General features: G+C 40.0%; 1 protein-coding gene across 1 annotated transcript; it reads right to left on the bottom strand.

The window, feature by feature from the left end:
• Window positions 1-3,995: 3,995 nt before the first annotated feature.
• ddx10 (DEAD (Asp-Glu-Ala-Asp) box polypeptide 10) lies at window positions 3,996-11,944 on the bottom strand. The gene is made up of 2 exons (XM_012859051.3): window positions 10,502-11,944; window positions 3,996-5,433 (listed from the first exon to the last, which is right to left on the bottom strand). The coding sequence occupies exons 1-2, from the start codon at window positions 11,849-11,851 to the stop codon at window positions 4,351-4,353; spliced, it is 2,433 nt and encodes an 810-aa protein (XP_012714505.1). The 5' UTR covers window positions 11,852-11,944; the 3' UTR covers window positions 3,996-4,350.
• Window positions 11,945-15,261: the final 3,317 nt, after the last annotated feature.

Raw genomic sequence — 15,261 nt, forward strand, 5'->3', positions numbered from 1 at the left:
TCTGAAATGACTGGCAGAAATATTGCACTTTTATACAATTTTCTATTTTTTAGCTGTATCTGTAGTTAAGTAAACATTTAAATGTGATCTGAAAAATACTAAAATTTAAAAAAGGAAACATTTACATGTTAGCACAGGAGACCACTTGACAAATTTGCAAAAACAGCTGCAAAGAACACTTTTTGTGTTTTGTGAAACTGGGTAAAAATCAAGTATATGGGTTCCACAAGGGAAAAAAATGCAAGAACGGTAGGATAAGGGAAGAAAAAAGTAGCAAAAGTAAAAAAAAGTATTACAATCTTTAGAACAGGTAAGCAAACCCTTGAATTAGGCAAAAGTCATAGAATCAAGAAAGAATATGCTTTGATGTTACATCTGTCATGAATCATGATATATAAAAAAACATACCAAAACTTCAACGTCATGATTCATGATATTGTGATTTACATCTCTCTCTATATATATATCTCTCTATATCTATCTATCTATCTATCTATCTATCTATCTATATATATATATATATATATATATATATGTGTGTGTGTGTGTGTGTGTGTGTATATACACACACACACAGGCCCAAAAATATTTGGGCAGTGCCACAACCTTCATGATTTGGTCTCTGCATCCCACTACGTTGGGCTTGAAATGAAACAACTACAATGTAATTAAAGTGCAGACTTTAAGGTTTAACTCAAGGGGTTAAACAAAAATGTATGATTAAACATGTAGAAATTGTAGCTATTTTTCATATAAACGCTCGTCATTTCAGGGGCTCAGAAGTAATTGAGCAAATAAACATAACCCTAAGTAAAATGTTCCTTTATAGTATTTTGTTGCCAATCCTTTGCAGGCAAGTCTGGAACCCATGGGCATCACCAAACGCTGGGTTTCCTCCTAAGTGATGCTTTGCCAGGCCTTTACTGCAGCTGTCTTCAGTTGGTGCTTGTTTGTGGGTCTTTCTGCCTTAAGGTTGGTCTTGAGCAAAAGAGATGTATTCTTGAGTGGGCTGAGGTCTGGTGATTGACTTGGTCATTGTAGAATATTCAACTTCTTATCTTTAAGAACTCTTGGGTTGCTTTTGCAGTATGTTTTGGATTATTGTTCATGTGTACAAAGAAGCACCATCCAATAAACTTTGCTGCATTTGGCTGAATCTGAGCAGAAAGTATATCCCTATACACTTCAAAATTCATCCAGCTGCTTCTGTCTACATCATCAATAAACACAAGTGACCCAGTGCCACTGGAAGCCATGCATTCCCATGCCATCACACTGCCTCCACCATGTTTTACAGAAGAGGTGATGTGCTTTGGATCATGAGCTGTTTTATTCTTCTCCAAACTTTCTTCTTCCCATCATTCTGGTACAGTTTGATTTTAGTCTCCTCTGTCCAAAGAATGCTGTTCCAGAACTGGGCTGGCTTCTTCAGCTGTTTTTGGCAAAGTCAATTCTGGCTTTTCTGTTTTTGAGGCTGATTAATGGTTTGCACCTTGTGGTGAATCCTCTGTATTTACTCTCATGTCTCAAGTCTTCTTTTTATGGTAGACTTAAATACTGATACACCTACTTCCTGGAGTCTTCTTCACTTGATTGGATGCTGTGAAGGGTTTTTCTTCACCATGGAAAGGATTCTGTGATCATCCACCACTGTTGTCTTCTGTGGACGTCCAGGCATCTGAGTTCACAAGTTCACCTGTGCACTTTTTTTTTCTCAGAATGTACCAAACTGTTGATTTGGCCACTTGTAACATTTCTGCTATCTCTCGGATGGATTTCTTCTTTTTTTCAGCCTCAGGATGGTCTGTTTCACTTCCATTGAGAGCAACAGCAACAGCTTCCAAATGCAAACGCCATGACTGGAATCAACTCCAGACCTTTTAACTGATTTATTGATGACAGCTTAACGAGGGAAGAGCCCATGCAGCCTCATTATTTATTTTGTCTTGAGTCAATTGTCCAATTGCTTTTGGTCCCTTGAAAAAGAGGCGGCTATGTATTAAAGAGCTGTAATTCCTAAACCCTTGCTCCAATTTGGATGTGAATACTCTCAAATTACAGCTGAAAGTCTGCAGTTTAAGCCCATATTAATTATATAATTGTATCCTGAGTATGTTTTCATAAACAGCTAAAATAACACAACCTGTGTCACTGTCCAACTATTTCTGGGCCTAACTGCATATATATATATATATATATATATATATATATATATATATATATATATATATATATATATACACTCAACACCTATTGGCAGCAATTTAAGTCTTCTGTGATGCAAACAACCTGGCTTTGATCAATTTTAAACAAACCAGATAAAACAGGACAAACCAAACACTTGAATATAGGCTTAATCTAATTAAAAATGGAAAAAACTTTTTATACATGAAATTACTAATAAAGGGTCACTCGTGTTCATTTCTTGATCAGAAAATATCTGCGTTGATCTTTCATCTGAGAAAACCTTTCATTACTCCTCTGTCAAAGTCCAATAATCCATGAGCTGGCAAGGAAAGCCAACACTGGATGGCTCCGCAGCACACTATCCGACGGAACGAGAATGTCACGTGTTCTATTCCAACATTTTAATTGGATGATCTGACCAGGGAACTTGTAGATTCCCTGGTTTGAATCCCACAGAGTGCCATTCTGAGTCCCTAAGCAAGACCCTTAGCCCCAGAATGCCCCTCTGGCGCTGCCCAGTGGCAGCCCAGAGCCCTGAGGGATGGGTTAAATGCAGAGAAGATTTCATTGGGAAGTACAAAGTTGTAATGACAAATAAAGATAATTATTAGAAGTAGTATTTTGCATGTTTTAGGTTTTAAAATAAAGAGAACATTTCACTTCTGTAGAAAGGGAGGATGGATATGTTTTCTTAGGATGCTCATAATTTTGGAAAATGTAGAAAAATAAGCTTGCTCTCCATACTATCCCTGACCTTAATACCCACACTTGTATATTTTTTTTGTCATGAGGCATATTTTAAATTTGAGTGGGGGAAATTGTGATAAAGAAAAATGAGAAAGAAATTGGTCTCAAAACAGAGGTTAGTAATCACAATCAATATCATCACTGTTATATTGAGCAATAGGGTCACAATTACCGGTTTTCCTTCCATCATGCAGACCTTCCACTAAAAGCTGATTAATCCAAAAAAAAAAAAAAAAAGAATTTTACAATATTTGTTCACATCTAGTGACCACTATGCATTAATTATGAAAATAAATCTGAAATGTGCTTAAAAAAAAACATTAGCATGTGCATGTTGATGTAACCATTATTGCAGCTTTTTGACGTTTTTCTCTGGAAGAGGTGCTTTTGTTTTTCAGTTAAATTGTGCAGGACAAGGTGGGATATGACTGGGATCTCAGTTTTCATGTAAAATCCACCAAGCCTAGCAGGAGTGTGTTCAGGTTTCAGGTCCACTCTATAGGTAGTATTATATCCAACAGCTTCTAGCAGTTCAGACATGAAATATAAACTTCTTTTTTTTTTTAAAGGATCTCTTGAACATTTTGCTTTAAACTCATGGGCTGTTTCGTCTGTTCTTTAGGCCTCACCAACTGCTCTGATTAGAAATCGGTTCAGTTTCCTCCCACTAAATCAGCAACTTTTCAAAAGGCTTTGGTTCTGGATTTGCTGCTGGAAAGAGCAAGAATAGAGGGATAATTGATTTATTCTACAAACCTGCTTTTATTAAAATCAATGTCGCTTAATTTTCCTCATTGTAAAATTGTTTGACTAAACGTTCTACCATGAAGAGCAGTTTTATTTCCAGAGCTCTAGAAGTGAAATGACTTTGCTGATGCTCAGTGATGTTGCATAGGTTCCGTGACGGAAGTGATCCGCTACACATGGGGTGCTGTGAGGTTCTAGCTTTGAGGACCACTCATCCCAGAAGATCCAGACCCTGCAGAGAGGCTGGAGTGGGCTCCACAAACTAACCCACCAACTAAAGCTTTTAATCACAACTTCAGTAAAGTGGGACATGCTGTTGTCTCATTTATAGATTTATTCATTTTAAATGACAAAACTGATTACGTTACATGAGGAGAAGCTCCTGTTAGTACACCTGGAAAAAGATGGCAGCATTAAGCTGATCTGGTAGTTTCCTTCTGAAACAGAAGCCAGGCAGACAACAGAAATATGGAGGCTGGGAGGACGATAACGTGCTCAACCATAGCCTGAACAGCTTAACCACATCCTATTTGTCCTGTAAGGAGACGGCGGACCGGCCCACTAATTTGAGAAATTCCCGTGTTACAACAGTGTGAAGGACACTCAGATCTACGCTGGCAGCAGGGCCAGGTCTAACGTGTTGGAAGTTCACCCTCTGGTCGTCAGTCTCTACCTTCGTCCACCTAACAGATGTAAGACCAGCTCCTCATCTTCAGCCAGAGAGAGGCCAGTATCCAGGCCTGTGTTCTCAACATCCAGCTGCACTCCTTTTTTCCTCTTGACTGCTGGAAGCTCCTCCTCCTCTTCGTCGCTCCTGTGCTGTCGTTTAGAGAACCCTTCCTCCTCCTCCTCAGATGAGTACAACTGATCGGGGTCTGGCAGGGCGCTGTAGTCAAAGTCGCCCTCGCTGGGACTGGCCAAGTACGCCACGACCTCCTCCTCCTCAGACCTGCGGCGCTGCCTGCTGGCCTCCCTCTTGGCCTCCTTGGCCTTCAGCCTCTTCTCTCTGTGTTTGGCCTGGACCTTGCGTCTGTACTGTGGCTTGTCGAACTCCTGGTCCTCACGTCTCAACCTCTCTCTGGCCTTTTCCATGTCGATGCCCAAAACATCTTCCTCTTCGTCCTCGCCCCCGCCAGCTACTGTTTGCTGCGCTGGCGGCCAAAGCTGCACAGCCTCTCCTTCTTCAGTAAAAGCCACTTTGGTATTGATTTGGAAGTTTCTCTTTAGGAGCTTTTTGGCCTCTTTGTACTTTGTTTCCGTTCCTGTGTTGTTTTTCGGATCCTGGGTAGCGTCCTCTGCACACTCCGAGTCCCCGGACTCGTCAAAGACGTCTTTTCTTTTGACCGTCAGCAGTTCTAAGTCCCGAAGATCGTCCTCATCTTCACTGTTGTCGCCCAGATGTGCCGCGGAGGATTCCACGTTTCCTTCTGGGTCACATTCCAGGGGCACCTTCTGTCTCATTTGGGCCTTAAAGCTTTGCAGTTCTTCCTCTCCATCAGACTGCTCCTCCTCTGCTCTCTGTTTCTGGGCAGTACTGAGGAAGCGCACCCTGGGGGCCACAGCCAGGCCCAGCGACAGAGCGTACTCCTTAATCTGCAGTTTATAGACGTCAAACACCTCTTTGTTTTTCATCAGATAGATGGAACGCAGGTAGGAAACAAAACACCTCTGGGCTCGCTCCTTCTGCTCCAGCTCCTGGGCCAGGAAGGCCTCCAGCTTCCGCTGCACACACTGCACCTTGTCTGGGTTCACCTGAAATCAACACACACGTGCAGTTGAGTTGTGTAGTGGGTACACACGTCAAATAAAATCGGCACAGCTCCAAACTCGTTTTAGGCAGGTTAAACATGAATAAAGCAGAGCAACAATGCAGCTTTGGTTTGAGGTGGGCCTGCCAGAAACCAGAAAACCTCAGCCCTGTTAGACTGGTTCCCTGACAGACTTCATCCTACAGCTAAACCCCTACGAGGGACTGAAGAGGTCAGACATCTACCAAACTAGCCATTTCAAATCCAAAAAGATTTTATTCCAGCTTTGCTTCATAGTCAGATTTTTCTTTATAAAAAGGTGTTTTAAAGTTTTAAATGTGATTTTTTTTTGCATCACTATAGTTGCAGACGCCATTAATATTGGCCACATTCAATTTTTTTGTCATAAATTCTTTCAAAATATTAGACCGTTTACTGTAAAGCTACAGTTTTGCACATATTTGGGGCAGGTGGTGCTATTCCCTTTATGACATCACCCAAAGAACAGTCAGTGATCAGAGTCAGAGTTGCTTCCTCCACCACCAGGCTCAGATTTTCCACAGAAGTTCACACTTTTAATCACGCTGGGTTCTGAAGTCGGTTTCAGGCTCTGCAAGGCTATGGATCTGAAGGACAATGGCTTGGTAATATCTTCTGGCAGGTTAGATCAGCTATACCTAAAAGGTGAGATCAGGACTGAGTAGGGCTGGCTACTAAATAAATACATTTAAATTAATTTAATCAACTAATTTGAAGTTAAATATTTTAAGATTTCATTTTTGGAAAAGAATGAAGAGAGTAGCGTGCAATGCTGAATATATGTTTGGGAAAATATATTGTCAGAATATTGTAAAGACGAAACTTATTTTACCATATGACGCACTTTAACGTACCCACTAACTTCTTTTTTTAAGTTTGTTTGAAGTTACACAAGTGAAGCCTGTTCTCGCCTCATTGTGTAAAACCACTAGCAGCAAACATTTGATCTTTTCGTTGTTTACAAAGGCTGGGGGCGCCATCTTGTTTTACATGCATGTTTCACAGCTTGGATTTAGTTGCAATTCAGGTCAACTCCCAGACAACCTGCTTGACATAAAAGCAAGTTATTTTTAATAATTTATTTTTGTGAAATGAAAGGGGGTGGAATGGATTAATTGGATTTGGTATAGTAAAATCAGATATTTTATTTTTAATATCCAGGTAGTCTCACTCTAAAAGAAATATAAACCCCTAATAAGCATTTTAACCTGTTGAAATCTGTTTTTTTTAAGACAACAGAATAAGAAATAAAGCCTGAAATCTCAAAAGTTTTGCCATCCTCCATTCTCCATCTTCTAAATGTCTCCAGAAACACCAACAGCAAGCTTTCCACACGTGAGACTGTAGAAATTCTGGAGGATAACGATAACTATCATAAGAAATATGGATAAACCTGTCTAAAGACGAGCACTTAGCCTCTGGTGAAGAGACAAAATAAAGCTTAAAAGAAAAGGAAACTGGAGAAGATCAGCTCTATCAAACATCCACCCAGTCTGGCCTGGTGTCCCTGAACACATCACAGAGAAACTAAACACTGCTACAGCCTTCAACATCCTATCCTAAGTGAATATTCAAGCATACTTCTTATTCCGAATAAATAAATAAAAAAGCTTGGCTGACTAACCCTAACCCAGAAATGCCAGGCTTGTTCAATAAGCTCCGTGGGAGTCTGTAGCCAATCAGAAATCCGTTTAAAGTGCCCAGAGTCCTAGAGGCGTCGTTAAAAGCTCCAAATTGATCAGACCCACATGGTGAAGATATATATAGCCTTGATTAGATCAGTGTTAGATTACGGATGTGTAGTTTATAGGCAAGCTGCGAAAACAATGATTAATAAATTAGAAGTAATTCAAAATCAGGCTCTGAGATTATGCTGTGGAGCTTTGAAAACATCTTCTTCCTTGGCAGTGCAGGTTGAAATGGGAGAAATGCCTTTATATTTAAGGCAAAAGCAAATAATGCTTAATTATTGGGTGAGTTGCCAGGACAGGAGGAGGGGAAAAATCCAGCAGTAGGAATACTGAGAACTTGTTGGGAGAGTGGAAAAGCAAAAATAGACTGTTTTGCATGGGCAGCAGATAAATCCGCTTGGGAAATGGGAATACAGGGAATGATGTACTGTGCTGCGGTGCCTTACTCAATTACTCCCTTTTGGTTGTTTCCAAATATGAATGTTGACCTTGAGGTTAGTAAAAAAATGCAGGTTAATAAGGATAATAACTGGGTAAATTTCGTAAGTGACAGAATTAATAACATATATAATACCTATACAATTGTATATACAGATGGTTCAAAAGATGTAGTTACAAACAAAACAGGATTTGCTTATGTTATTCCTGAATTAGATATATGTGTGAAACAAAGAACACCTGACTATTTAGCGGTTTACACGGTGGAAATGTTAGCGATAAAAATGGCCTTGCAGTGGGTAGAGGAAAATAAAGCTAAAAAAGTTCTTATATGTTCAGACTCATTATCAGTACTAATGTCTATATTAAATGTCTCATCTGAAAGTCGCATGGACTTGTTATATGAAATTTATGAAGCTGTATTCAGAATGAGACAAAAGCAAACAGAGATTAGGTTTATGTGGATACCAGCTCATAAGGGTATAGAAGGAAATGAAATGGCAGATCAATTAGCTAAGATGTCTTTAAAACAAAGTAGAATTATGGAAATATTTCATATACAAAAGAAAGTAGGGAATACGGAGGTAATCGAAAATCGAAAAGAACAAGTAGTAATGACAAGACTACGACTAGGACATACTGGGTTAAATAAAACTTTTTATGATTGGTAAACACCCAACAGGTAGTTGTGAATGTGAAAGGGGGATGGAAACAGTAGAACATGTAATAATTCATTGTGAGAAGTATAAGATAAGTAGAGAGAAGCTAAAACAAGAAATTACGAAATATGATATAGGGAGAATAGATCTTAATAAAATATTAGTTAAACATGAAATAAATAAAGCAGTTATAATTTTTTTTAAAGGAAACAGGGTTGTATGTAAGGATTTAGTTTAAAGGGAGACACTCTGGTCCACACTCCAGCATAGTAGATGGCGATAATACATCTTAAAGTTAGATGTCACCCGCCAGTAAAAATCAGAAGAAGAAGAAGACCCACATGGTGATGGGTGGAAGCACACATAGACATAATATAAGAGTAGACCCCGCATTGACTGTCGCTGCGCAGGAATTACGGCCGCCATCTTGGGGCGGTCGACTTGCTACCCTAACCTGCTGATTCAAGCTGAACACACTAATGATGCCTCAGCACTGTGCGGCTCATTTTTGTTTAAATCGAGGGACTATTTACGTCAGGGCTCGAGGAATAACTTTTCACAAGTAAGATGAACAGATATCGTTTATATCTTTGATTAGAATGTGATTTTTCTAAAATTAGGCAGAGAGATACAGGTCTACACGTCCGCATCTGCTCCGTGAAGGCATCAGAGCTTTGTTAGACATTAGTGAATAAACAGCATATATATATATATATATATGTGTATATATATATATATATATAGGTTCTATATATATATTCTATATGGGTATATCTTATATATATATCTATATGTGTATATATATGATATATATATAATATGTGTAATATATATATATATATATATACTATATATATATTATATAAATTCATTCTATAATCTGTCTCTCTATCTGTGTCTGTCTCTCTCTGTGTCTGTCTCTCTCTGTGTATCTCTATCTCTCTCTCTCTATCTCTCTCTCTCCTCTCTCTGTGTCTCTCTCTCTCTCTCTCTCTCTCTCTCTCTCTCTCTGTGTCTCTCTCTATCTCTCTCTCTCAGATATATTATATATATATATATATATATATATATATCTCATATACTAATATTATAATCTATATATATAAATATCTATATATATAGATATACATCTCATATATATGGTATGAGGGCTGTTGTTTTGCCAGCATACATAATTCTGTTTCAGAATAATTCAATACTTTTACCCACACTAAGAACATTTAACTGCACTGAACCATTTGTTATAACAGCTATAGCTTTAAAGTTTTCAGAAAAAAAACAATGTGAAAATTAGTTCAATAATCAGCAAGTATAGTTGACTTAAATTGATTCTGCACCTGGTTAACACATTACACTGAGCGGAGTTGTCGACCGCCCCAAGATGGCGCCCCTAAATCTCGTCCGCGCCTATAGGCGAGAGCGGTCGATGTGGGGTCTACTCTTTATATATGTCTATGGAAGCACAGACATGTATACGTAGACGCCGCGTTCTCGGGTGAGAGGCGTGCCGACAGAGTGGCCATCTTAGGTCAGACCAAGCTGCAGTCAGACAGAATACAAGTCAATTCAGGAAAATGTACTTTATGTTTTCAGACACTCTGAATCCGGTGAATTCTCACCCGATTTCCAGATAAATCAGCTGACTGAAAACGTCACCCCTTTAGGGGCAACATGGGACCAATTGATTTAATTAAATGATTGTCTAACTTAATAAATAATTTAGATTTTGTATTGAAAGTAAGCAAACTTCCAGAGCTACGTCCCAGGAAGCCCGACTTTTAAAATATTATACAGTTTTTGCTATGATTTTGTAATGTATTTGATTCTAAGATGCGTTATTAGGTTTTTGGTTGATTTTTTCCCCCCAGATTGCGGTTTCTAGTATATCATTTTGAAATGCTGTTATGGGCACCTCTGCTCTCACTTGTCTGTATATATATATATATATATATATATATATATATATATATATATAGTATAAATAGTTTTGGTTCTGAATAAATATGTGTAATCTTTTTGAAAGGTCACGAGCATTGTTAACATATGATTAAATTGAGATCTGAGCTGCCTCCTATTCATTTTGACGGCAGATGTCTGATCTGTGGTCTGACCCAAGATGGCCGCCCTGTAGGCACGTGGGCCTAGCGGCCGGCATTGTGCAATGGGGCGTCTACGTATATGATGTCTATGGGTGGAAGTAAACACCTGAGTGGATCTGTCTGTGTCACCCTGCGGGGGAACTCACCTGGATGTGGTTAATGGGGACCTTCTTCTCCTGCAGCTGCGCCAGCATGGCCTTCTCCTCGGAGGGGAGCAGCAGCAGCAGAGCCTCCCCGCCCTCCTTGTAGCGGGCCGTGCGGCCCACCCGGTGGATGTAGGTGTCCGCGTCCTCCGGACAGTCGAACTGCAGAACCCAATTGACGGCGGGGAAATCCAGGCCCCTGGCAGCGACGTCTGTGGCGAACAGCACGGCGCTCTGCTTCTTCACGAAGCTGTTGTAGACCTCCACCCGCTTCATCTGCTGCTGCTTGCCGTGCAGGGCCAGGATGGGAATGCCGGGTCTCAGGCGGCAGAAGGCTCGGAACAGGTACTGCACTTCCTTGCAGCAGGCGAAGAACACAATGATCTTCTTCTTCACGTGGCTCCTGATGAACGAGTAGAGCATGTTGACCTTGTGGTGCAGCTCACACACCACGTAGCTCTGGTCCAAGGTGGCCGGTGTGCTAAACCGGGCTTTCTCGTGGACCCACACGTACTCCGGGTCCTTCAGACTGAGGCGAGCCAGGTCCTTCACGCTCTTGGTCTGCGTGGCGGAAAAGAGCAGGGTCTGTCGGGACATGGGCAGGTTCTCCACTATGGCGTTGAGCGTGTCGGCAAAGCCCATGTCCAGGATGCGGTCCGCCTCGTCCAGGACTAGCATGTGCAGGCCGCTGGCGTGGAAGGTGGCCGTCTCGTCCATGTGCTGCAGCAGCCGGCCCGGGGTGCAGATCACGATGTTGGTGCGGCAGATCCGCACCGACTCGCTCTTCAGGTCCTTGCCACCGATGACGAGTCCCGCGGAGAACTCGTGGTTTTTGCCCACTTTGCGGAGAACCTCGAAGGTTTGGTAGGCAAGTTCTCTGGTTGGGGATATGATAAGGGCGCCGAGGCCATCCATGGAGCTCCACTGCTGGCGGTACAGACACTCCAGCACCGGAATGATGAAGGCTAAGGTCTTCCCGGAACCGGTCTTCGCCGCAGCGAGGACGTCTTTGCCCCGCAGAGCGAAGCCGATGGTCTGCCTCTGGATCTCCGTGGGCTGGCGGTACTGAGCCTCCTGCAGACCCAACAGGGTCTTCTTCGAGATCGGGAAGTCCGAAAACTTGACAATATCCGCGATGTTGATGTCGCCATACTTGCTCACTAGATGCTCGATGTACTCCCTTTCCAGCTGCCACTCGGGCTTCTTCTTCTGCGCCCTGTTGTGCTTCACCCGCACTCTGCCCTTCGCGTACTTCTTCTTCCACTTCTCGAAGCATTTCACCGGGTCATCGCTCCCTTTTCCTGGGGCTTTCTTTGCTTCCTGTCTGCTGGAACTCACGCGTTTTTCCTCCATGGTTTAAGGTGTGAGCACGATGTCGCTCTGCCGCCGGACTCCACGCACTCATGGACCTGGGTTAACGTCGCGCCTGCGTGACGTAGTTATCTGGCGAGCTGTAATCATGCGGAGGCGATGTCACCATAGACATAATATAAGAGTAGACCCCGCATTGACTGTCGCTGCGCAGGAATTACGGCCGCCATCTTGGGGCGGTCGACTTGCTACCCTAACCTGCTGATTCAAGCTGAACACACTAATGATGCCTCAGCACTGTGCGGCTCATTTTTGTTTAAATCGAGGGACTATTTACGTCAGGGCTCGAGGAATAACTTTTCACAAGTAAGATGAACAGATATCGTTTATATCTTTGATTAGAATGTGATTTTTCTAAAATTAGGCAGCAGGGACGTGCAGAGGGGGGGGCGGAGGGGGCTTGAGCACCTGCCCCTTTTCCCCTTGGTGTCCAAAGTGCCCTTTTTTCATTTTTTTCATTTTTTTTATTTTATTTATTTATTTATTTATTTATTTATTTATTTTTTTTATGTGTGCGTGTTTGTTGGTGTGTGTGTGCATGGTGCATGTCCAAAAGAATAATAATTTAGATCTACCGTGGCTGGTTACATGATCCACATAACATACCCTCACTCTGCCCTACTTTTCCTCTCGCAGCTCCCAGCTTCGCTGCCTCACGCTGGCCAGTCTGTCCTGCCCACTGAGCTATATAATACACTGGAGTGCTAATCACCGTCTATTTGAACGAGTCGCTTTGAAGCCACCAGCCGCCATATTGGTACTCCCTATTTCCCCCAGTAACTAGGGAATATGTGCGCTACAGCATCGAATAACGAGGATTTTCTCATGTTCAGGGGGAGCTTAAAACTTTTAAAATTTCAAATGCCATATACTTTTATGTTATGTTCTAAAAATATCAAGTACTGAGAAAGTCATGTGCTGAAATATTTTGCATTTTATTCATTTAAATAATATGTTTAACATTTATAAATATATAAATAACAATGTACAAAAACATATATTTACATATGTGTATACATATATATATATACATATATACATATACACATACTTATATATACATATATATATATATATATATATATATATATATATATATATATATATATATATATATATATATATATATATATATATATATATATATATATATATTTAATATGAATAACATGTAAAATATTTCAGCACCTAATTTCCTAGTAGTTAATAGTGTTAGTACATCCACTGACTGTAGAATTACCTGTGAAATATTTTCACTCAGCCAGAAAACTGCTTGTTGTTGCAACCAAATCCTGTGGGATTCTGTGAGAGTAGGGAGTAGCAAGATGGCGGCCAGTGACTTCAGTTTTTCGGCAAAATCAGCACTCCAGTGTATTATATAGCTCAGTGGTCCTGCCCCTTTAAATCTGCAGCACACTTGACTGTGCTCTGTGCTGTTTAACTCCACTGTCATTGGTTATACTGCTTTAAATCCCGCCTTCCCTCTTTCTGATTGGCTGTTTTCTAGTCTGTCCGTGTGCGTGCTCATAGACATAATATAAGAGTAGACGCGTCACTGGGCGGGTTCTGCCTATGCTGCGATGCGTCAGAGCGTCCGCCATCTTAAATGTGGCAAATCTGCAGTTACTCAGTCACTTAAACAGTATCAGAGGGACTTTAATCTCTGAATATACTTTGTATTCGTAGTATTTTTTTGTAATATTACAAGTTTATTTTCGTATCCCTTTAGCTTCATTCTCGTGAAATTATTCTCCTAAAGAATAAAAATAATTAAAATTATCTAACCTGGCCCTATTACTCCAGGAGTGAAATAATTCTGCAAACTGTGATTATTCTGGAAATGTTCCCCCTTAATTCTCATAATATGACGTTTTTATCATAACATTATCACTTTTGTGATAATGTTATGATAAAAACTTTATTGACCTAGGACTTTTTTTCTCATATTATTAATTTTACCTCTTTAATACTCCCCCAACAAGTCTGTTCCTAAAGGTTCACATGTGACACGGTTTTATGAAATAATGAAGACCACAATGTTTAGATTTAACAAATTGATCCTTATATTCATAACACATACACACAAATATAAATATATATATATATATATATATATATATATATATATATATATATATATATATATATATATATATATAATGTGTGTGTGTATTTATTGCAGCACAGGAATGAGGCATCTTCTCTGATCCACGTTCACAATAACAGAACTCAACTTTTTTCTGCCACATACAATATGGCGGTGACGTTGACGTGCAAACCTGCGCCCTATGACGCGTCTACGTATATATGTCTGTGTGCGTGCTTGCTTGGAGCGGAGATTTCAGTTTTGAGTCATACAGGAATACTGTGGTTACCACAATTAATACTAGGCTACGGAACTAGTCCCAGTTAAGAAACTAATTATCTGCAGTAAAATAGGTGAAAGCTGCTGAGTGCAGTTCTGTAAAGAAGCAGGCGAGAGAGTTTTGATTTATGGAACTTGAGAAATGTAAGTAACCAACGTTAGCATCTCAAAATAGCATCTAATTCTGAAGTATAATGCATTTATCAGCAGAAACCTAATCTGTTTTATAAAACTAAATATTTTGTGCCAGGCTGGAGTTCTGAAGCCGGCTGGAAAGATGGAAAAGCAAAGACTGTAGACTATTAAAAATTCTGATTCTTAGCCACAGCTGCCTGAAAAAGAAAAGGTGAGGGTTTCCCTTTTACCAATATTTCGTTGCTATTATTGTTTAATGTTTTTGTTGACCCTCTGATGCAGTTCAGGTATAAATAGCAGGTGATATTTCTTTTATATGATATACAGCACAACAACACTATATGCTGCCTAAACAACTGCTATATTTTGTTTAGACTTTTACTTATTTATAATAGCGTAATTAGGATTTCACAAAATGATAGTGCTATTTATTTCACTATTTCTACTTCTAGAATTAGAATTACGACAAATACAACCGAGGAACACTATTTACATTGCTTTTATTGTACAAAGATTTCCACACTGTCTATTAGCAAATTAGTGCAAACCAGGGGCGGAGCTAGACATTCTTATCATCAGGGACTTAATCCATAAAATATTACTTCATTACGAGGGTAATTTGGTACACCAAAAAAGTAAAAAGTATTTAATCTGTTGATATGGTCGTAAAATTAATTTAATATAGGCCTTAACATATCTTAAAGTTTTATCTGCTGTTCTTTATTAGTCTTACTAGTATATACCAATAGTATGTGGTTCTCATTTGAGTGATGAAATGGACAACCACTCATGAAACAATTCAGTTTTGGTGTCACCAATCTTACTCAAAGTTCAGTATTGGGTCCTCCATGCTCCTTATGTATTAAGATTTACTGCACATTTAAACATTGAC

Source organism: Fundulus heteroclitus, unplaced genomic scaffold (genome assembly GCF_011125445.2).
Source record: "Fundulus heteroclitus isolate FHET01 unplaced genomic scaffold, MU-UCD_Fhet_4.1 scaffold_326, whole genome shotgun sequence".
Lineage (NCBI taxonomy): Eukaryota > Metazoa > Chordata > Actinopteri > Cyprinodontiformes > Fundulidae > Fundulus > Fundulus heteroclitus.